The 25,470-nt window shown below is 39.3% G+C and overlaps 1 protein-coding gene across 1 annotated transcript in view; it reads right to left on the bottom strand.

Moving 5' to 3' along the window:
• The window catches only part of HEMGN (hemogen), a 56,881-nt gene that overhangs the window by 11,108 nt on the left and 20,303 nt on the right, over nucleotides 1-25,470 (bottom strand). The window contains exon 3 of the mRNA XM_053702699.1: nucleotides 23,796-24,115. Coding sequence (XP_053558674.1) covers nucleotides 23,796-24,115 — 320 coding nt within the window. The remainder of the gene's footprint in view (nucleotides 1-23,795; nucleotides 24,116-25,470) is intronic.

The raw sequence follows: 25,470 nt of genomic DNA, 5'->3' as shown, positions 1-25,470 counted from the left end.
ATTTTACAGGCAAGTTTATATTTATTTTAACTAGGTACAATAGTTATTAAATAGTTATTAACTACTTAATAACTACCTAGCTAAAATAAATACAAAGTTACCTGTAAAATAAAGCCTAACCTAAGTTACAATTACACCTAACACTACACTATAATTAAATTAATTCCCTAAATTAAATACAATTAAATACAATTAAATAAAATTTTCTAAAGTACAAAAAAAACAACTAAATTACAGAAAATAATAAACAAATTACAAGATTTTTAAACTAATTACACCTAATCTAACCCCCCTAACAAAATAAAAAAGCCCCCTCAAAATAAAAAAGCCCTACCCTACACTAAATTACAAATAGCCCTTAAAAGGGCCTTTTGCGGGGCATTGCCCCAAAGTAATCAGCTCTTTTACCTGTAAAAAAAAATTACAAATCCCCCCCAACATTAAAACCCACCCATCACCCACACAACCAACCCTACTCTAAAACCCACCCAATACCCCCTTAAAAAACCTAACACTAACCCCTTGAAGATCACCTTACCGGGAGAAGTCTTCACCCAACCGGGCCGAAGTCCTCAACGAAGCCGGGAGAAGTCTTCATCCAAGCCGGGTGAAGTGGTCCTCCAGATGGGCAGAAGTCTTCCTCCAGACGGCATCTTCTATCTTCATCCATCCAGCGCGAAGCGGGTCCATCTTCAAGACATCCAAAGCGGAGCATCCCCTTCAATCGACGGCTAACACAGAATGAAGGTACCTTTAATTGACGTCATCCAAGATGGCGTCCCTTCAATTCTGATTGGCTGATACCAATCGGAATTAAGGTAGAAAAAAATCCTATTGGTTGATGCAATCAGCCAATAGCATTGAAGTTCAATCCTATTGGCTGATCCAATCAGCCAATAGAAATAAGCTCACATTCTATTGGCTGATTGGATCAGCCAATAGGATTGAACTTCAATCCTATTGGCTGATTGCATCAGCCAATAGGATTTTTTCTACCTTATTTCCGATTGGCTGATAGAATTCTATCAGCCAATCGGAATTGAAGGGACACCATCTTGGATGACGTCACTTAAAGGTACCTTCATTCTTCAGTCGTCATGGAAAGAAGAGGATGCTCCACGTCGGATGTCTTGAAGATGGACCCGCTCCGCGCCAGATGGATGAAGATAGAAGATGCCGTCTGGATGAAGACTTCTGCCCGTCTGGAGGACCACTTCTGCCCGTCTGGAGGACCACTTCTGCCGGATTTGTTGAGCACTTCGGCCCGGTTGGGTGAAGACTTCTCCCAGTAAGGTGATCTTCAAGGGGTTAGTGTTAGGTTTTTTAAGGGGGTATTGGGTGGGTTTTAGAGTAGGGTTGGTTGTGTGGGTGGTGGGTTTTAATGTTGGGGGTGATTTGTAATTTTTTTTACAGGTAAAAGAGCTGATTACTTTGGGGCAATGCCCCGCAAACGGCCCTTTTAAGGGCTATTTGTTATTTAGTGTAGGGTAGGGCTTTTTTTTATTTGGGGGGGGGGCTTTTTATTTTTTTAGGAGTATTAGATTAGGTTAATTAGTTTAAAAATCTTGTAATTTGTTTATTGTTTTCTGTAATTTAGTGTTTGTTTTTGTTGTACTTTAGATAATTTTATTTAATTGTATTTAGCTTAGGGAATTAATTTAATTATAGTGTAGTGTTAGGTGTTATTGTAACTTAGGTTAGGTTTTATTTTACAGGTACTTAGCTAGGTAGTTTATTAAATAGTTAATAACTATTTAGTAACTATTCTACCTAGTTAAAATAAATACAAACTTGCTTGTAAAATTAAAATAAACCCTAAACTAGATACAATGTAACTATTAGTTATATTGTAGCTAGCTTAGGGTTTATTTTATAGGTAAGTATTTAGTTTTAAATAGAAATAATTTAGTTAATTATAGTAATTTTATTTCTATTTATTTAAATTATATTTGTTAGGGGGTGTTAGGTTTAGGGTTAGACTTAGGTTTAGGGGTTACTAAATTTAGAATAGTGGCGGCGACGTTGGGGGGCGGCAGATTAGGGGTTAATAAATGTAGGTAGGTGGCGGCGACATAGGGGGCGGCAGATTAGGGGTTAATAAATATAATGTAGGTGTCGGCGATGTTGGGGGAAGCAGATTAGGGGTTCATAAGTATAATGTAGGTGGCGGCGGTGTCCGGAGCGGCAAATTAGGGGTTAATAATTATAATGTAGGTGTCGGCAATGTCGGGGGCGGCAGATTAGGGGTTAATAAGTGTAAGATTAGGGGTGTTTAGACTCAGGGTTCATGTTAGGGTGTTAGGTGTAGACATAAATTTGATTTCCCCATAGGAATCAATGGGGCTGCGTTAAGGAGCTTTACGCAGCTTTTTGGCAGGTGTTAGACTTTTTTTCAGCCGGCTCTCCCTGTTGATTCCTATGGGGAAATCGTGCACGAGCACGTTACACCAGCTCACCGCTAACGTAAGTAGCGCTGGTATTGGAGTGCGGTAAGGAGCAGAATTTTGCTCAACGCTCACTTCTTGTCTGGGTTGTAGAAACCCGTAATACCAGCGCTGTCTGTAAGTGAGCGGTGAGCATAAACTGCTCGTTAGCACCGCACAGCTTAAAATGAAAAACTCATAATCTAGCCGATATATTGCAAAGGCAATGGCTCAAGTTTAATTATTCCCAATGCCACCACCATTTCTCTGAGCGCTGTGTTTGAATAAGAATGTGCTAGTCGAATGTGCTTATGCTACATGCGCAGTAAAACTCTTACTGAACCAAAGCTAATTTTTCCTACAAGCATTTTTTACTTATAGATGTATATTATGTATATTAGAAAAATACTTGTTTTCAAAAATTACATTTGTGTGCATTTCAGTTTTGAGTTGTATGTCCCCTTCATTTAAACAGAAGTAGACAATTATGATAGTTGCTTTTGGAGGAGCAACTTACAAATATACCCTAAGTACTGGTGTGAACTATTAACGGCAAAGAAAGCACTATAAACTGTGGTTTTACCTCAGAAAAAAACACCTGTAACTAAAAAGATAGTTATTAGAACATGGGGATATTTGTATAGTTTGCAGTGCGACTGGAGTAGCTCTGGATCAGATATACTCAGTCTAAATCTTGCCTAGTATTATGATAATTACATGAAACTATGTTAAAAAATGTAAGTTAAAGATGTAAGTTACTAGAAGTGTAATAATTTCATTCAGTGATATAAAAGACAGATATCTGATTTGAGTAAATAATATATAGGATCCTATATATTATTTACTCAAATCAGATATCTGTCTTTTATATCACTGAATGAAATTATTACACTTCTAGTAACTTACATCTTTAACTTACATTTTTTAACATAGTTTCATGTAATTATCATAATACTAGGCAAGATTTAGACTGAGTATATCTGATCCAGAGCTACTCCAGTCGCACTGCAAACTATACAAATATCCCCATTTAAACAGAAGTAGCATGCCAGTGTTGCTGCAACAAAAGGACAGGAATGGAACAGCCAATTATCAGCTGCAGCGACAGAAGCTGTTTTAAAGGGACAGTATACACCAATTTTCATATAACTGTATGTAATAGACACTACTTTAAACAATAATATGCACAGATACTGATGTAAAAATCCAGTATAAAATATTTAAAAACTTACTTAGAAGCTCCCAGCTTAGCACTGTTGATGAGGTTAGGCTGGGACACCCAGTGAAAGGGGCTGGGATACCTGATAGAGCAAACACTCCCCCCCCCCCTGCCTTTCCTGCATATCAAAAGACAAATAACACAAACATTAGCCAATAGGAGTCTGTAGAAATTAGAATACATCTAAAACTTTGGGGCTTGCTTAGGAGTCTGAAAATCAGCATAATGTTACTAAAAAAAAAAAAAAAAAAGCAAACCTATACATTTTTACAAAAACACTCCCAGATGGGCTATATAAATGGATCATCTACAAAACATTTATGCAAAGAAAAATCTAGTGTGTGATGTCCCTTTAAGAAGTTTACCAATCATGCTTCTTCAAAAACTCTATAACTGCATGCAGTGCCTCATAAAATTACCCAAAGGACACCTTGGGGCTCTCTTTACAATTTTTAAACATTGCCTAAAACAACACTTAGTACAGAGGCTTAATTAAGATTGAATATATGATAATAAAATGATTATTGAAGGAAAATACACTTGCACTTCAGGGTCACAATGGGGGTCTAGATTATTTGGGGGCCCATGGAGTCTTGGGGGGCGAAACTTGCACAATGGTGCCACAACTTGGTTGTCAGCTGTGGTGAAAGTTATGGCGATTAAAGGTTTAAAGAGACATTAAACACTAAATACATTTTATATGCATAGTATTGAGGTTATTCCCCGCCTCCTGCTTGTCATGGATGCCGCCATGTTGACATTTACCTGTTATTGCATTCAAGTGCTGATGGGTTTGCACATGTACAGTAATTCTTCTTCAGATACCTACAGAATAACCTAAGTTCCAACACAGCGGCACCCATAATTAAAGGGAGGTGCATAAAACTATTTAGTGTTTAATGTCCCTTTAATGTGGGTAGTGGCTAATGCTCTGATGGGTGTATTGTAATGGTTAATGGAGCTTTGGGTAAGAGGTTATCCAGTTAAGAGGTGAAGTAGATGGGGATAAATGATTATTGAAGTTACAGGAAGGAGTTAATGTGGTGGGAGTTATGGTTACTTGCACTGTGTGGTCATGTGGGGATAAAAAGTTATATCAGTTTGGAGAGAAAGGGTTTGATTGTGCTGGGGGCATCATGATTAGCATTAATGCCATAACATGAGGTCTGGAGGTATCAGAGTACACCACACAATATGCAGGAATGACACTGGTAGCTATTATTATATAGGTAGTAGTGTGCACAGTGTTTTTATTATTATTATTTTAAATCGTTGCTGGGTTCAGAAGGTCCTTTCTAGATAATATTTTTCCTTGCTGTGACACTCAGCATTTAAAAAGGAGCCAATATTTTTCGTTAATACTTAGTATTTTTGTCAAGTTATTTATGATCTAGATGTCAAACGGTTTCTATTCATGTTAGGTTGCATAATAAATGATTGTATATTAAAGGGACATGCCACCCACATTTTTTCTTTTATGATTTAGAAAGATAATGCAATTTTAAACATCTTTCTAATTTACTTATATTATCTAATTTGTTTTATTCTCTTTATATTCTTTGATGAAAAGCATATTTAGATATGCTCACTAGCTGCTGATTGGTTGCTGCACATAGAAGCATCATGTGATTGGCTCACCATGTGCATTGCTTTTTCTTCAAATAAGTATATTTAAAAAAATGAAGCAAAATAAATTATGGTAGTAAACTGTAATGTTGTTTAAATTTCTATTCTCTATCTGAATCATGAAAGAAAGATTTTGGCTTTAGTGGCCCTTTAAGAAAAATAAAACTGACCATATTGTTTATTCAGTAGTGGACCTACCTAACAGAGGGCCCGGTGTAACATTTTTTGTGGGCACTCCCCTCAATGGTAACTCAGTAGTAACCAATAGTAATAATAAACATACTGCTCTGTATAATGACTTTGAGGATAGATAGATAGATAGAAAGATAGATAGATAGATAGATAGATAGATAGAAGGACCTGAATTCTGCACTAATAAAAGCTCTCTTGCAGTAGGATGGCACAGATTCTGTACATGTCTATGTATAGTCTGGTTGCTATGGGCCCCCCAGGACTTGAGCTCTGGGGCCACTGCACCCACAGCACCAATGTTATTTCTGCCCCATGTTTATTATAAACACCCAGAGGCCAATTACATCCCATACGGTTTTATTAGACGTCTTGCACTATTTACTGCAAGCCTTGTTGGAATGGTTGATTTATGTTCTATTTATAAATGGCTTCAGTGACTGCTCCAGGCTTCTACCACAATGAAGTTATAATCAAGCTTATATAAGGCCTAGATTCTCAGCGTGTATTATTTGAATTTCTGTGGGCTCGTTTCCTTAAATAAATGAATGAAGCACAAGTTAATAATTTAAGAAGACACAAATCAAATCATTAAAAGGAAAGAAAAAAACAGAAAAAGAAAAAAAAAGTTTGTGTTTAACCCTTGAGAAGAGGTTAAATACATTGTTAAAGTCAGCTGCAGTGCAGCAATGCACAACTGGAAGCTAGTTAAAATAATCTAGTGAGCCAATGACATGAGAAAAATGTCTGTAGCCACCAATTATCACCTAGCTCCGAGTAGTGCATTGCTGCTGAGGATATGTACATATGCATTTCAACAAAGGACACCTAAAGAACAAAGTCAATTTAATTATAGATGTGAAATTAAAAGTGTATTAAAATGACTTTCCTATTCCTTTCACTGGTAGGGCTATTGTTACTATCTGTCTCAGAATAGACTAATGGCAATGCTAACTAGCATATATATTTACGCACCATAACTGAGAAACTAAAGTTGATAGGACCAATTTTGAAATGATTTATTTTAAATTAAATTCCCATACATACAAAGAGAAAATGTCACCATAACAGGGACTTTATTTCTGTAAATGTTCTTATCTACAATAGCCTGAACCTTAGAAATACCAGTCATGCTTGTAAAATACTGAATGTGCACAAACAATATCAGATCCAAAGCTATCTGTATACAACCTAGTACGTGTATACAACCTAGTACGTGTATACAACCTAGTACGTGTGTGCAACCTAGTATGTATATGCAACCTAGTATGTGTATACAACCTAGTATGTGTATACAACCTAGTAAGTGTATACAACCTAGTACGTGTTATAAACCTAGTAAGTGTATACAACCTAGTACGTGTATGCAACCTAGTACGTGTATACAACCTAGTACGTGTATACAACCTAGTACGTGTATGAAACCTAGTACGTGTATACAACCTAGTACGTGTGTTCAACCTAGTACGCATGTTTATGCAACCTAGTACGTGTATGCAACATAGTACATGTATGCAACCTAGTACTTGTGTGCAACCTAATACGTGTATACAACCTAGTACGTCTATGCAACCTAGTATGTGTATGCAACCTAGTACGTGTATACAACCTAGTACGCACGTTTATGCAACCTAGTGCGTGTATGCAACCTAGTACGTGTGTGCAACCTAGTACGTGTATGCAACCTAGTACGTGTATGCAACCTAGTACGTGTATACAACCTAGTACGTGTATGCAACCTAGTACGTGTATACAACCTAGTACGTGTATACAACCTAGTACGTGTATGCAACCTAGTACATGTATACAACCTAGTACGTGTATGCAACCTAGTATGCACGTTTATGCAACCTAGTACGTGTATGCAACATAGTACGTGTATGCAACCTAGTACTTGTGTGCAACCTAATACATGTATACAACCTAGTACGTCTATGCAACCTAGTACGTGTATGCAACCTAGTACGTGTGTTCAGCCTAGTACGCACGTTTATGCAACCTAGTACGTGTATGCAACATAGTACATGTATGCAACCTAGTACTTGTGTGCAACCTAATACGTGTATACAACCTAGTACGTCTATGCAACCTAGTATGTGTATGCAACCTAGTACGTGTATACAACCTAGTACGCACGTTTATGCAACCTAGTGCGTGTATGCAACCTAGTACGTGTGTGCAACCTAGTACGTGTATGCAACCTAGTACGTGTATACAACCTAGTACGTGTATACAACCTAGTACGTGTATGCAACCTAGTATGTGTATACAACCTAGTATGTGTATACAACCTAGTATGTGTATGCAACCTAGTACGTGTATACAACCTAGTACGTGTATGCAACCTAGTACGTGTATGCAACCTAGTACGCACGTTTATGCAACCTAGTACGTGTATGCAACATAGTACGTGTATGCAACCTAGTACTTGTGTGCAACCTAATACATGTATACAACCTAGTACGTCTATGCAACCTAGTACGTGTATGCAACCTAGTACGTGTGTGCAACCTAGTACGTGTGTGCAACCTAGTACGCACGTTTATGCAACCTAGTACATGTATGCAACATAGTACATCTATGCAACCTAGTACTTGTGTGCAACCTAATACGTGTATACAACCTAGTACGTCTATGCAACCTAGTATGTGTATGCAACCTAGTACATGTATACAACCTAGTATGCACGTTTATGCAACCTAGTGCATGTATGCAACCTAGTACGTGTGTGCAACCTAGTACGTGTATGCAACCTAGTACGTGTATGCAACTTAGTGTATACAACCTAGTACGTGTATGAAACCTAGTACGTGTATACAACCTAGTACGTGTGTTCAACCTAGTACGCATGTTTATGCAACCTAGTACGTGTATGCAACATAGTACATGTATGCAACCTAGTACTTGTGTGCAACCTAATACGTGTATACAACCTAGTACGTCTATGCAACCTAGTATGTGTATGCAACCTAGTACGTGTATACAACCTAGTACGCACGTTTATGCAACCTAGTGCGTGTATGCAACCTAGTACGTGTTTGCAACCTAGTACGTGTATGCAACCTAGTACGTGTATACAACCTAGTACGTGTATACAACCTAGTACGTGTATGCAACCTAGTACGTGTATACAACCTAGTACGTGTATACAACCTAGTACGTGTATGCAACCTAGTACATGTATACAACCTAGTACGTGTATGCAACCTAGTATGCACGTTTATGCAACCTAGTACGTGTATGCAACATAGTACGTGTATGCAACCTAGTACTTGTGTGCAACCTAATACATGTATACAACCTAGTACGTCTATGCAACCTAGTACGTGTATGCAACCTAGTACGTGTGTTCAGCCTAGTACGCACGTTTATGCAACCTAGTACGTGTATGCAACATAGTACATGTATGCAACCTAGTACTTGTGTGCAACCTAATACGTGTATACAACCTAGTACATCTATGCAACCTAGTATGTGTATGCAACCTAGTACGTGTATACAACCTAGTACGCACGTTTATGCAACCTAGTGCGTGTATGCAACCTAGTACGTGTGTGCAACCTAGTACGTGTATGCAACCTAGTACGTGTATACAACCTAGTACGTGTATACAACCTAGTACGTGTATGCAACCTAGTACGTGTATACAACCTAGTATGTGTATACAACCTAGTATGTGTATGCAACCTAGTACGTGTATACAACCTAGTACGTGTATGCAACCTAGTACGTGTATGCAACCTAGTACGCACGTTTATGCAACCTAGTACGTGTATGCAACATAGTACGTGTATGCAACCTAGTACTTGTGTGCAACCTAATACATGTATACAACCTAGTACGTCTATGCAACCTAGTACGTGTATGCAACCTAGTACGTGTGTGCAACCTAGTACGTGTGTGCAACCTAGTACGCACGTTTATGCAACCTAGTACGTGTATGCAACATAGTACATGTATGCAACCTAGTACTTGTGTGCAACCTAATACGTGTATACAACCTAGTACGTCTATGCAACCTAGTATGTGTATGCAACCTAGTACATGTATACAACCTAGTATGCACGTTTATGCAACCTAGTGCATGTATGCAACCTAGTACGTGTGTGCAACCTAGTACGTGTATGCAACCTAGTACGTGTATGCAACTTAGTATGTGTATGCAACTTAGTATGTGTATGCAAACTAGTACATGTGTGCAACCTAGTACGTGTATGCAACCTAGTATGTGTATGCAACCTAGTATGTGTATGCAACCTAGTAAGTGTATACAACCTAGTACGTGTAGTCAACCTAGTACGTGCATGCAACCTAGTACGTGTATGCAACCTAGTACGTGTATACAACCAAGTATGTGTATGCAACCTATTATGTGTATGCAACCTAGTATATCTATGCAACCTAGTATGTGTATGCAACCTAGTACGTGTATACAACCTAGTACGTGTATGCAACCTAGTACGTGTATGCAACCTAGTACGTGTATACAACCAAGTATGTGTATACAACCTATTATGTGTATGCAACCTAGTATATCTATGCAACCTAGTATGTGTATGCAACCTAGTATGTGTATGCAACCTAGTATGTGTATTATTATTATTCTTTATTTATAAAGCGCCAACAGATTCCGCAGCGCTGTCCATGGGTACAAAGATAAAAGTACAGTACAATACAATATAAAAGACACCAAAGTTTAACAAAACAAATACAGGGGGAATTGAGGGCCCTGTTCCCGTGGGAACTTACAATCTAGATGGTAGGAGGGTGAGAAACAGGAGGTGGGGACTGCAAAGGTGAGAATGATGTTAGTGTGGAGTTAGATGGGGCAGCAGTTTGGCAGGTAGAATTCATTTTTTACTGATTTAGAGATAGGCTTCCATGAACAGAAAGGTCTTTAGGGAGCATTTAAAGGAGGAAAGGTTAGGGGAAAGTCTAACAGCTTTGGGAAGTGCATTCCAGATGGTTGGTGCCGCACGAGAGAAGTCCTGTAGCCTGGCATGGGAGGAGGTGATGGTAGAAGATGCAAGGAGCAGGTCATTGTTGGATCTTAGGGGGCGGGCTGGAGTATATTTCTTGATGAGTGAGGATAGGTAGGGGGGGGCTACGTTGGTAAGGGCTTTGTAGGTCAGGATGAGAATTTTGAATTTAATTCTGCTGTGGATGGGTAGCCAGTGAAGGGACTCGCAGAGAGGTGCAGCAGATACAGAGCGTCGGGAGAGGTGGATTAGCCTAGCAGAGGCATTTAGGATGGATTGAAGAGGGGAGAGGCGGGAGAGAGGGAGGCCAGTTAGTAGGTTATTACAGTAGTCAAGTCGGGAGATTACCAGGGAGTGGATTAGCTGTTTAGTAGTTTCAGCACTCAGAAATGGACGGATTTTGGAGATATTGCGTAGATGGTTGCGACAGGAGGAAGAGAGCAATTGGATGTGGGGTATGAAGGACAGATTGGAGTCAACTGAATCTTCTAGGATGCGGACTTGGGGTGATGGGGAGATAGTGGTGTCACCAACAGTGATTGAAAAGTTAGGAACCGGGGTAGAATTAGAGGGGGGGGGGGGTTAGAAGGAGCTCAGTCTTGGACATATTGATTTTTAGGAGGTGAGAGGCCATCCAAGAAGAAATGCCAGATAAGCAGACACTGATGTGAGCAAGGACAGAAGGAGAGAGTGAAGGGGTGGATAGGTAGATCTGGGTATCATCAGCATAGAGGTGGTAGTTGAAGCCATAGCTACTGATAAGTTTACCCAGTGAGGATGTATAAATAGAGAAGAGTAGGGGACCCAGAACAGAGCCTTGAGGTACTCCAACAGACAGAGGCAATGGAGAGGAGTCGCCACCAGCAAAGGAGACAGAAAAGGACCTATTAGAGAGATAAGAGTGGATCCAGGAAAGGGCAGTGTCAGAGAGCTCAAAGGAGCTGAGAGTCCGTAGGAGAAGGGGATGGTCAGCTGTGTCAAAGGCAGCAGACAGATCAAGTAAGATAAGTATTGAGTAGTGGCCATTTTGTTTTAACATAAAGAAGATCATTAGTAACTTTGGTGAGGGCAGTCTCAGTTGAGTGTTGGGAACGGAAGCCAGATTGTAAGGGGTCAAGCAGTGAGTTGGAGGACAAGAAGTGGGTTAAGCGATCGAAGACTAGTTTTTCTAGGACTTTTGAAGCTAGCGGAAGCAGTGATATGGGGCGGTAGTTTGCAGGAGAATTGGGGTCGAGGGAGGGTTTTTTGAGGATGGGGGTGACCTTTGCATGTTTGAAGGAAGATGGGAATGAACCGGTAGTAAGGGATAGGTTAAATATGTGAGTAAGAGCTGGAGTGAGGGTAGAAGACAGGGAAGGTATTAGATGTGAAGGGATAGGGTCAAGTGGGCAGGTAGTGAGGTGTGAGGAAGACAATAGGGAACTCACTTCATTCTCAGAGGTAGGGGGGAAGGTGCTGAGAGTGGTGGAGGGGGTTGCCGGGGGCGGAGATGGAAGGTTGCAGACTTGTGTTGGGATATTACTTCGGATGGTAATTGTTTTGTTGAAAAAGTAGTCTGCCAGGTCTTGAGAACTAAAGGCAGATGAAGGGGGTGGTGAAGGTGGATAAAGGAGAGAGTTGAAAATGGAGAAGAGACGTTTAGGGTTTGAGGAGTGAGTAGATATAAGAGAAGAGAAGTAGGTTTGCTTGGCTAAGTGAAGGGCAGAGGAGTAAGAATAAAGAATGAACTTATAGTGAAGGAAATCTGATTCAGAGCGGGATTTCCTCCAGGCATGTTCAGCAGCACGGGAGCATTTTTGCAGGTAGCGTGTTTGGTTAGAGTGCCAGGGTTGGAGCTGACGACGTGGGGTTTTGCGTATTTGGGGAGGAGCGAAAGTGTCCAGTGCCAAGGAGAGAGTATTGTTATAGTGGGTTGTAGCAAGGTCAGGGCAGGATATTGTGGAAGTGTGAGGGAGGTGTTTTTGAATAAGGTTGGAGAGTTGTAGAGGATCCACAGTGTGCAGACTTCTACAGGTGCGGGGGTGAGGGGGAGAAGTAGGTTTAGCCTGTATATTAAGTTTAAAGGTGAGCAGATGGTGGTCTGAGATGGGAAATGGGAGACAGGTGGCGTCAGAGGGAGAGCAGAGGTAGGAGAATACTAGATCAATAGAGTGTCCGTTGCGGTGAGTAGGGAATATGGTGGATTGTGAGAGACCAAAGGAGTTTGTGAGTGAGAGAAGTTTAGAGGCAGCAGGGGCAGATGGGTTATCAATGGGGATGTTGAAGTCCCCCAGGATTAAAGCAGGTGTATTTGTAGAGAGAGAAAGTGAGAAAGCCAGGCAGCGAAGTTATCAAGGAATTGGGAGGTTGGTCCAGGGGGGCGATAGATAACTGCCACCCTGAGGGAGAGGGGGGAGAATAGTCGGATGCAGTAAACTTCAAAGGAGGAAAAGGAGAGAGATGGATGAGGCTGCAGGTGCTGAAAGGAGCAGGAGGGGGAGAGTAAGATTCCAACACCGCCACCATGTCTATCACCTGGCCTAGGTGTGTGGCTAAAGTGGAGGCCACCGTGCGTGAGAGCAGCAATGGAAGCAGTGTCAGAGGAAGATAGCCAGGTTTCAGTAATTGCTAGAAGATTGAAGGTGTTAGAAACAAACAGGTCATGAACAGTTGTGAGTTTGTTACAGATAGGGCGTGCATTCCAAAGAGCACAAGAAAAGAGAGGGGATAAGCGCTGTGTGTTAATAGAGATGAGATTGTTAGGATTGCGTGACCTAGAGTTTTTGCAGTGGGGGACTGAGTGAGAGTGTAAAAGTGTGGTGATTGCTGCAGGGCCAGGGTTAGGAGAGATGTCACCAGCAGCAAGCAGTAGGAGGAGTGTGAGTGACAGAAGATGAGAGGGGGACTTGTAGGAGCGGGTATGATTAGACACAGGAAAGTTAGATGGGGAAGTATTTCTAAGGAGACAAAGTAGTTCATGAGAGGAGAGCATAGGGGATGAGAGAAGGGAGGGTGAGATATGGATAGTGTGTGGGTTATTGTTGCTACAGGGAAGTGTAGTGATTTTTAGGAAAAGGGCAGACAGAAATAGCAGAAAATACATGGAAAGCATTGTGCAGGTGTATAGTTAGTAAGTTTTACCTGTTAGTGGGACAGCAGTTTCCCCCTCCAGTTTCTAACCTATTATGTGTATGCAACCTAGTATATCTATGCAACCTAGTATGTGTATGCAACCTAGTATCTGTATGCAAACTAGTACATGTGTGCAACCTAGTATGTGTATGCAACCTAGTATGTGTATGCAACCTAGTATGTGTATGCAACCTAGTATGTGTATGCAACCTAGTATGTGTATGCAACCTAGTATGTGTATGCAACCTAGTATGTGTATACAACCTAGTATGTGTATGCAACCTAGTATCTGTATGCAAACTAGCACATGTGTGCAAACTAGTACATGTGTGCAACCTAGTATGTGTATGCAACCTAGTATGTGTATGCAACCTAGTATGTGTATGCAACCTAGTATCTGTATGCAAACTAGTACATGTGTGCAAACTAGTACATGTGTGCAACCTAGTATGTGTATGCAACCTAGTATGTGTATGCAACCTAGTATGTGTATGCAACCTAGTATGTGTATGCAACCTAGTATGTGTATACAACCTAGTACGTGTAGTCAACCTAGTACGTGTATGCAACGTGTATGCAACCTAGTACGTGTATACAACCAAGTATGTGTATACAACCTATTATGTGTATGAAACCTAGTATATCTATGCAACCTAGTATGCAGATGCTTTTTGTACTTTTAACAATGTTATAATGTTATACAAGAGAACTAGATAGCAGTAGTGTTTAATGCCATGTATTGCTCCAGGTATGCACACACTAGCTAGTTGGTATGATCAACAACAAATGATACCATAAAAACAAAGCAAATTTAATAAAAGTACATTGGAAACTTTCTTAAAATTGTTTGCTTTTTATCGTAACAAAAATAAAATTTGTAAATATATATACAGTATATATATATATATATATATATATATATATATATATATATATATATATATACACACACAAAGTTTTTACTGAATCACATTGCACATGCCCTAAAAAAAATCTCAACAACACACACTTTAAAAAACACTTTATCCAGAAACATATATTCCTACACAATAAACTAAACAATCCCTGTATACAAAATAAAAAGCAGAGTCTATTATTAACTATTGCATCTACAGTTCTGTGCATGGTCAGAAAATAAAACAAATGTAAAACAACAATCTTTACTCAATTTTTATATTAACCCCTTAATGACAGAGGACGTACCAGGTACGTCATGGAAAAACATTCCCTTAATGACAATTGACGTACCTGGTACGTCCTCTGTTGTTAGAAGCGCTGGAAGCGATCATGATCGCTTCCAGCTGCTTACAAGGGATTGTAGTGATGCCTCAATATTGAGGCATCACTGCAATCCCTTATTTTACCCACCGATGCAGAAAGGGCCACTCTGTGGCCCTCTCTGCATCGGACTATAGCGATCACACATTCGTTGGTGGGTGGGAGCAGCTTCTGGGAGGACCGTTAAGTATATGCTCCCGATCTGTATTATTCTTGAGTAGTTCCGGCAATTTCGGCGGTTGCGGCGGGGGGGGGGGGAGCGGTGGTGGGTGCGCGCGCGTGTGCGCGCACGCAAAATATGACCGGAAGAAACAGAAAAAAAAAAAATATAACCAATGCAGATGCCTGGGGTCCTGGGGATCTTCTTTGAGTAGTAAGGGATCTGGGAGGGATGTAGATTATTAAGGGGGGCCCAGCTACACTACAGAAAACATATTTGTCATTTAAAAAGTAAAAAAAAAACTATTTTTGGCGGCAAATAGGTAGAGGGGGAGGGTTAGAAAGATGTATGGGGGGATCAGGGAGGTTGTGGGGTAAGGGGGGATGCAGACTGCAGACAGTATGAAAAAAAAAAAAAAAATGATTTTTATTTCAGTACTGGCAGACTTTCTGCCAGTACTTAAGATGGCGGTGACAATTGTGAGGTGGGGGAGGGAAGAGAGCTGTTTGAGGGAGGTCAGGGGGGGGATCAGGGGGTGGGATGTGTCAGGTGGGAGGCTGATCTCTACACTAAAGCTAAAAATTAACCCTACAAGCTACCTAATTAACCCCTTAACTGATGGGCATATTACAAGTGTGGTGCGCAGCAGCATTTAACGGCCTTATTATTACCAAAAAGCAACGCCAAAGCCATATATGTCTGCTATTTCTGAACAAAGGGGATCCCAGAGAAGCATTTACAACCATTTGTGCCATAATTACACAAGCTGTTTGTAAATAATTTCAGTGAGAAACCTAAAATTGTGAAAAATTTAAGTTTTTTTTTTATTTGATTGTATTTGGCGGAGAAATGGTGGCATAAAATATACCAAAATGGGCCTAGATCAATAATTTGGGTTGTCTATTACACTACACTAAAGCTAAAATTAAACCTAAAAGCTCCCTACAAGCTCCCTAGTTAACCCCTTCACTGCTGGGCATAATACACGTGTGGTGTGCAGCGGCATTTAGCGGCCTTCTAATTACCAAAAAGCAGCACCAAAGCCATATATGTCTGCTATTTCTGAACAAAGGGGATCCCAGAGAAGCATTTACAACCATTTATGCCATAATTGCACACGATGTTTGTAAATAAATTCAGCGAGAAACTTAAAGTTTGTGAAAAAATTTGTGAAAAAGTCAACAATTTTTTTTATTTGATCACATTTGGCGGTGAAATAGTGGCATGAAATATACCAAAATGGGCCTAGATCAATACTTTGGGATGTCTTCTAAATAAAAATATATACATGTCAAGGGATATTCAGGGATTCCTGAAAGATATCAGTGTCCCAATGTAACTAGCGCTAATTTAAAAAAAAAAAGTGGTTTGGAAATAGCAAAGTGCTACTTGTATTTATGGCCCTATAACTTGCAAAAAAAAAAAAAAAGAACATGTAAACATTGGGTATTTCTAAACTCAGGACAAAATTTAGAAACTATTTAGCATGGGTGTTTTTTGCTGGTTGTAGATGTGTAACAGATTTTGGGGGTCAAAGTTAGAAAAAGTGTGTTTTTTTTCCATTTTTTCCTCATATTTTGTATTTTTTTTTACAGTAAATTATAAGATATGATGGAAATAATGGTATATTTAGAAAGTCCATTTAATGGCGAGAAAAACAGTATATAATATGTGTGGGTACAGTAAATGAGTAAGAGGAAAATTACAGCTAAACACAAACACTGCAGAAATTTAAAAATAGCCATTGTCATTAAGGGTAAGAAAATTGAAAAATGGTCCGGTCCTTAAGGGGTTAAACTCATATTTTAACTAAAACCAAACTAACACTAAATGCCACAGAGACAGACAATTATAATCACTTTAAACATTACAAATTATGAGTTTTCTATTCTCTTATAATAAAAAAGTGAGCAATGCCCCCCCAAAAAAACATTTTTAGAATTACAGTTTACTCAACACCAATACCTATTTTTAATTCTGACATAAGATATTTGATAAGATATTTAAGCGTCAAGGCCGTATTGGCCTATCAGGATACAAGGAGATTTCCTGGTGGGCTGAAGGAGCCGGGGCTGGAAAGCTACAATTTAAAGGGGTGATTAATGGATGTCGTTGGGTTGTAGGGTGTCTATATAACAACAGTCTGGCACTTTTGTTAATACAAACTACTATAAAAATAATAGGTAAAGGAGTATCCCAGTAATCACCTTTGTGAAAAGTGTGGTGTGTGTCTTATACTGAGTCAACAGAAAATAGGGCTGGTCTCCAAATTTTCAAGGGCTGCTTTTTATTCCCAGTCTGGTCCTGTTAAAGGGACATGAAACCCAAAACATTTCTTTCATGATTCAGATAGAGAAAATAATTTTAAACAACTTTCCAATTTACTTCTATTATTTAATTTGCTTCCTTCACTTGTTATTGTTTGCTGAAAAATGTATCTATAAAAGCTCAGGCGCAGCAAAGAACCTAGGGTCTAGCTGCTGATTGGTGACTGCATAAATATACCGATTGTCATTGGCTCACCCCATGTGTTCAGCTAGAAACCGTTAGTGCATTGCTGCTCCTTCAACAAATGATACCAAGAGAATGAAAGAAATTAGATAATAGAAGTAAATTAGAAAGTTGTTTAAAATTATATTCTCTACCTGAATCATGAAAGAATTTTTTTGGGTTTAGTATCCCTTTAAGCTTATATATTTATTTTTAATAAAAATAACAAAAATAAGTGATAAGAAAGTGTCTGATTCTTTTTTTGAAATAGTAAGACAAATACTTTAAAAAAAAAGTAAACTATTGCAGTTAGCATAGTATAATCGTTTATGAAATCCTTAGTTTTTAATTTTCTTGGAGCAAAGATCAAATACTAAGTCAAGCAGTTATAGCTAAAGGCCTGATGATCAAAAATTCACAAATATGGAGAGAAATCTATCACAATCATCCGATTTATTATTTTGTAAATCATGTGTCTCTCCTTCACAGAAACATGTGTAACTAGATAAAAAGTTCACTGCCGCAAATATGCTGGGGACCAAACCGTGGTGTCCAAATTCCTGACCTGTCTCTCTGGTACTATGCCACCAGAGGGAGCTCTAACTCTTAGAACCTATTTCAGACAAACACACAAAGATGAGTGTTGAATTGAGCATCAGCTAATCACAGAGTCAGACATGATATAATTTGTATATTATTCTACAAACACTTATGATCAGGCTATCACAGTAAGAGGAAGAGAAGCTCTCAAATAACGAAATAAAAATATAACTATTTCACTATTTAAAATATTTGGATTTTATATACCGTTTTAAGCCCTATGGAGGTGAGATAGTACCCTAGGGTGGAATAACTATTGGGGAGTTTTTTTATTATTCAGAGATGAAAATGACAATATGTTTACCTTTCTTTTATAATATTGTTTTTTATATATACCATCATGACATGATTATCTATGTAAACCTCACAATCATACTACAATATATATATATAGTCTAGATAGCTGATCCACCCACCTGCAGACAACCACCTGGGTGCAAGTATGTAATTAATACCTTCAAATGAAATGCACTCACAGGACCTATTGGGTGACGAAATCCAAAATGTATTTTAATGTTTCGGAGACATACAAATCCCCTTCATCAGAACAACCCAAAAGGTCATGTGGGTGCATTTCATTTATTTATTTATAACATATTTTACCAGGAAGGATACATTGAGATTTCTTTCGTTTTCAAGTATGTCCTGGGTCCACAAAACATTGTATTGATACAATAGGGTACAATAAAATACAAAAACAATATTAATACATAATATAGGCAAAATTTTACATAGATCATGTAAGAAATGTATAATCAACCATGACAGGTGCATTCTGTTTTGAGATATGCAGAGAAGGATCTCTTAAAGGATATTAGGCTTGGGGAAGGTTTTAAAGTGTGCGGGAGGTCGTTCCATAATTGTGGTGCTTTGTAGGAAAAGGAGGATCGAGCTGCTTTCTTTTTGTATGGAAGCAAGCTAAATAATGTACTGGATCAGAGGTTATGGGAGGTGGGAACAGCCGGGGAGAGAATTCTGCTCAGGTAGGGTGGGAGCTTCCCAGAAAAGCTCTTAAACACAAAGCTGGAAAGATGGAGGGTGCGTCTGGATTCCAGCGACAACCAGTTTAGTTCTTTTAGCTAGTCACAATGGTGTGTCCTGTAATTACATTGTAGCACAAAGCGGCAGAACGAGTTATACAGTGTATTAAGTTTATTTAGGTGAGTTTGCAGTGCAGGTGCGTATTAGCAATGTCGCGAACATAAAAATTTGGGTTCGCGAACGGCGAACAGGAACTTCCGCAAATGTTTGCGAACGGGCGAACCGGGCGAATCGCCATAGACTTCAATAGGCAGGCAAATTTTAAAACCCACAGGGACTCTTTCTGGCCACAATAGTGATGGAAAAGTTGTTTCAAGGGGACTAACACCTGGACTGTGGCATGCCGGAGGGGGATCCATGGCAAAACTCCCATGGAAAATTACATAGTTGATGCAGAGTCTGGTTTTAAGCCATAAAGGGCATAAATCACCTAACATTATAAAATATGAGAAAAAAATGGAAAAAAACAAACAACCATGCTAAATAGTTTCTAAATTTTGTCCTGAGTTTAGAAATACCCAATGTTTACATGTTCTTTGCTTTTTTTGCAAGTTATAGGGCAATAAATACAAGTAGCACTTTGCTATTTCAAAACCACTTTTTTTCAAAATGAGCGCTAGTTACATTGGAACCCTGATATCTGTCAGGAATACCTGAATATCCCTTCACATGTATATATTTTGTTTTAGAAGACATCCCAAAGTATTGATCTAGGCCCATTTTGGTATATTTCATGCCACCATTTCACCGCCAAATGCGATCAAATAAAAAAAAAATTGTTCACTTTTTCACAAACTTTAGGTTTCTCACAGAAATTATTTACAAACAACTTATGCAATTATGGCATAAATTAGACATGTGCAGCCGCGAAAAATTCGGTTCGGTTCGGATCGATTCGAATTCGGAAGAAATCGAATGAATTCGTTTCGGATTCATTCGGATTCTTTCAGATTCGAAAAAATTTGGTTCGCATTCGTTTCGGTTCGGTTCAATTCGGTTCGAATCGATTCGGATTTTCGGAAATTCGGTCACTGTAAAGTGGGATGTGCTGTGTATTACACTAGTATACTAGTGTAATACACAGCCATCCGAATCCATCCGAATCTACCGAATAAATTCGAATCGATTCGGATTTATTCGGTAGATTCGGAACTACCGCAATTCGGAAATTCAAATTGATCCGAATCTTCGAATTCGAACAAATTCATCCGAATTTCGATTTGGGCCGAACCGAATCGCACATGTCTAGCATAAATGGTTGTAAATGCTTCTCTGGGATCCCCTTTGTTCAGAAATAGCAGACTTATATGGCTTTGGCGTTGCTTTTTGGTAATTAGAAGGCTGCTAAATTCCACTGCGCACCACACGTGTTTTATGCCCAGCAGTGAAGGCGTTAATTAGGGAGAATGTAGGGAGCTTGTAGAGTTAATTTTAGCTTAAGTGTAGTGTAGTAGACAACCCAAAGTATTGATCTAGGCCCATTTTGGTATATTTAATGCCACCATTTCACCGCCAAATGCTATCAAATTTAAAAAAAAATTAATTTTTTTCGCAATTTTAGGTTTTTCACTGAAATTATTTACAAACAGCTTGTGCAATTATGGCACAAATGGTTGTAAATGCTTCTCTGGGATCCCCTTTGTTCAGAAATAGCAGACATATATGACTTTGGCGTTGCTTTCTGGTAATTAGAAGGCCGCTAAATGCTGCTGCGCATCACACGTGTATTATGGCTAGCAGTGAAGGGGTTAATTAGGTAGTTTGTAGGGAGCTTGCAGGGTTAATTTTAGCTTTAGTGTAGAAATCAGCCTCCCACCTGACACATCAGACCCCCTGATCCCTCCCAAACAGCTCCCTTCCCTCCCCCACCCCACAATTGTCCCCGCCATCTTAAGTACTGGCAGAAAGTCTGCCAGTACTAAAATACAAGGTTTTTAAATTTTTTAGGATATTTACATATGCTGTGGTGTAGCATCCCTCCTTAGCCCCCAACCTCCCTGATCCCCCCCAAAACAGCTCTCTAACCCTCCCCATCTGCCTTATTGGCGGCCATCTTAGGTACTGACAGCTATTATTTCACAGTCAAAAAAGTGTTTTGTTTTTTTAAATGTACACTACTGTTACACCAGATATGAGTGGTGGCACTGGGCAAGTGGGCACAGTATACGCTGTAAGCCTGGCACACACGCTGGCAGGCAGGCAACTGCAATTAGATTACACAGGAAAAAAAAAAAAAAAGCAGACTGATGTTCTAGCCTTAAAAAGGGCTTTTTGGGGTGCTGTCCTTACAGCAGAGATCAGATGAGTCCTTCAGGACTGTAGTGGACACTGAATACACTAGCCTAGCTATCGATTTCCCTATTAAATTAGCAGCAGCTACACTGTCCCTCTTCTCACTAAGAATGCAGCTTCCGAATGAATCTAAAATGGATGCTGTCCAGGAGGTGGGAGGGTCTGGGAGGGAGGGTCTGCTGCTGATTGGCTGGAATGTGCCTGCTGACTGTGAGGTACAGGGTCAAAGTTTACTCAATGATGACAAATAGGGGGCGGATCGAACATCGCATATGTTCGAGTTTAGATGCAAGTTTATCTATGTGGAGGCCAAAAGATAGATTGGGGTCTAACAACATACCCAAGTATTTGAAAGAGTTGACTGCGGTCAGTGTGCCATTTGATTTTGTTTTGATGCGTAGATGGGAATTTTGTAGTTTGTGTAATTTAGGTACCGTTCCAAAGATCATTGTGACAGTTTTGTCAGTGTTTAGGAAGAGTTTGTTTTTTGAAATCCACTTTTCTACCTCTGAGAACTGGTCTTGGAGCACTGCCTCAAGCTGTGGCAGATCGGATTTGTTTGCATAGATTACCGTGTCGTCTGAGTACATATGTACAGTTGAGGATTTGTAGACATTTGGCAGATCATTTATAAATAATGTGAATAGTAGGGGGGCGAGAATGGAACCTTGGGGAACACCACACATGACTGGGAGCGGGAGGGAGTCGCTGTCAGAAATGGAGACATACTGTGATCGATCTGATACATATGATCGAAACCAGGCTAGCAGACGATCACCAATATCTGAATTTTTTTAATTTGAGCAGTAGTATGTTGTGGTCTACTGTGTCAAAGGCCTTTGCAAAATCAAGGAAAATAGCTCCAGTTAGGTCTCCTTTTTGACAATACTGGGAGCAATGGTATTGGGCCTTTGCAGATTTAGTGGGGCCTGATCTACATTTGTAGTTTCAGGATGCGTGTCATTTATTAGTTTGTCAATCAGGGTGGTGGAGCATCTGACAAAATAATTGTTAAAGGCATTTGCTACTTCTAAGGGAAGTTGCATGGTTTGGTTGTCCACTTTGACAGTGGAGGGTTGGGAGTGGATTGGGGGAGTGTGTAAGTTATTTATGACTTTCCAAAACTTTCTAGGGTTTGATATGTTATTGTTCAGATTTTCACAGAAATATTGGGCTTTGGCCAATTTTGTTTGTTTAGTGCATATATTTCGCCATTTTCTATATACACAGTGATCGTTCATAGAGCCAATATGCTTGTACTTTGACCACAAAGAATCTCAAAACTGGTGCATTTGAATGAGGTCAGCTGTGATCCAATTCATATGCGCTCCTTTTACTCTCACCTTATACAGCAGAGCATGCAAATTCCAAACTTGTAGGAGTTCGGACTGAAACAATTCAACTGCAGAGTCTAAATCTAGAATTAGGTTTAATCTGTGCTAGGGGAGGTTCTTGATGTCATTTAGAAATTATTGAAGATTACATTTTTTAAAGGACCTGGTGATTTTAACCTTGGGAGAGGATTTAGTAGCCTTTATTTTGCGCACGCAGTACACTAAGCAGTGGTCACTGAAACTGTTAGGGAGAACACCTGCCTCCTGGATTCGGTCAGGAGAAGTGGAGAGAATCCAATCGAGCAGGGTGTGGTTATGGCTTTTAATGTTTATGCGAGTTGGGGAGGAGATTAATTGCGTTAGTTGCAAATTCTTAAATGGTGAGCAAGAACTATTGTTTTTGGGTTTTGAGATATGGTTTCACTAAGGAGATGGGCTATGTCAGAAAGGGAATGCACAGGGGAGCTAGGTGGGCGGTAGATTCCTGCAACAATTATTGATTTACTGCACGAGATCTCAATTGTGCCAGAAAGGAAACCAAAGGTGGCAGGAGAGCTAAATTTTTGTAAGGGGGTGTACTTTATGGAATTTTCAACATAAATTACAATGCCGCCTCCTCTTTTTGCTCTGTCATTTCTATGGCATGAATACCCATGTATTGCAATGGCAGAGTCAGGTATTTTTGCAGTTAGACACGATTCAGAGATCACAATGATTTTGGGCTTGTAATGTGAACACCATACTTGCAGTGCATCAATTTTTGGTAGTAAGCTGCAGATATTACAGTGCACAAGGCGAGGCCTTTTTTAGCTGGAAGGCTAGGAATGGAATTTGTTGAGGCACCAGGGTTAGACTCTACATCATTTGCAAGAGCAAGTAACATAAGGAATAGGAATTTGGACATAATTTTTGTTTGGCCATAAAGTGAATGAGATACTTTATTATTTTGTGAGGTGGGGGTAGGAGGACTATTTTTTATAACTCTCCACCAGCACTCAGCAGATAAGTTATGGCAATTTGGAGATATATATGTTATTCTGTTAGAAAGCTTACCTGTTAATAAAGAGGTTTTATCTTGCAGGCCATGTACATCAGCTTCTTCATGTACTAAAGGTGCCACATGTTCAGTCACCGTAACTGGATCATCATAATACTGCGAATGTTCCTGGGCATTTTCTGCTTGTTCCTGTGGCACATTGACCTCAGGTTCAGGCTCAGGAACAGATGCAGATTCAGGCTCAGTTTCTGGCTGAAGCTCACGTTCAGGCTCAACCGCTTGCTTGGGTTCAGGTTCCAATTCCTTTGCTTCAATCTTTTTTCTGCCACGCCCAGTTGCTTTGCCTCTTTGCTGCCTTTTACTCCGGGTCTGTTCACTACAGATTTAAAGACATCTTTACTTCAAGAAATTAGACATTGGCTTCAGTGATCATATATCACAAACAAAACAAAAGTAGACTACATTAGGTGTAGGAAAACTTTGCAATATACATGTATTACAACTTATGCAGTTAAAGGGTGAGCAAAACCTCTAAACAAGCAGTTGCCCCCTCTCACAAGAGAAATATTTTAGAGTTTTTATGTCCTTATAGCTCCCAAGTCATAATCATAGTAATAGCATTCACCTGGCAATAACCTACAGCCTCAGTTAGTTGTTTTGTTGATGTCAGGGATCCTAAATATTCTTTTCTTTTTGTTTTTGTTTGTTTTTAGCTAATAGACATTGCAGGTATCCATGTTAAAGGGACACTGAACCCAATTTTTTTTCTTTCATGATTCAGATAGAGCATGCAATTTTAAGAAACTTTCTAATTTACTCCTATTATCAATTTTTCTTCATTCTCTTGCTATCTTTATTTGAAAAAGAAGGCATCTAAGCTAAGGAGCCAGCAATTTTTTGATTCAGAACCATGGACAGCACTTGTTTATTGCTGCTGTCCAATCAGCAAGGACAACCCAGGTTGTTCACCAAAAATGGGCCGGCATCTAAACTTAGATTTTTGCTTTTCAAATAAACATACCAAGAGAAGAAAATTTGATAATAGGAGTACATTAGAAAGTTGCTTAAAATTGCATGCTCTATCTGAATCACAAAAGAAAACATTTGGGTTCAGTGTCCCTTAATGGGAGAACGGTGTGAGTATAAAAATAGGTGACATTTTATGGAGTTCTATATAGGGAGATTTGTGGTGCAAGTGTTTTATGTTTGTATTTTTATTGTATAACATAGGGGGTACAGTCATATCTCTCTAGTCATTTGTCCTTAAAGGGACAGTAACGTCATAATTAGACATTAGCCAGACAGAGCATACAATTTTAAACAACATTCCAATTTACTTATATTATTTAATTTGCTTTGTTCTCTTGGTATTCTTTGTTGAAAGTTTATCTAGGTAAGATCAGGAGTAGCAAAGAACCTAGGTTCCTGGTGGCTGCATATATAACCGACTGTCATTGGCTCACCCATGTGTTCAGTTAGAAACCAGAAGTGCATTGCTGCTCCTTCAACAAATGATACCAAGAGAATGAAACAAATCTGATAATAGAAGTAAACTGGAAAGTTGTTTAAAATTGTATGTTCTACCTAAATCATGAAAGAAAAAAATTAGGTTTACTATCCCTTTAAAGTGGTTTATAAGTGGTATAAGATTTGCATTAACAGTCATAATAAAAAAAGGCTGTTTTGCAATAGCAGCGCGCATACATTGTACAAATTAGTAAAACATTTTGC

This window comes from Bombina bombina, chromosome 2, assembly GCF_027579735.1.
Source record: "Bombina bombina isolate aBomBom1 chromosome 2, aBomBom1.pri, whole genome shotgun sequence".
Lineage (NCBI taxonomy): Eukaryota > Metazoa > Chordata > Amphibia > Anura > Bombinatoridae > Bombina > Bombina bombina.
The sequence above is the reverse complement of the archived record's forward strand: the minus strand, read 5'-3'. Positions and strand labels throughout refer to the sequence as shown.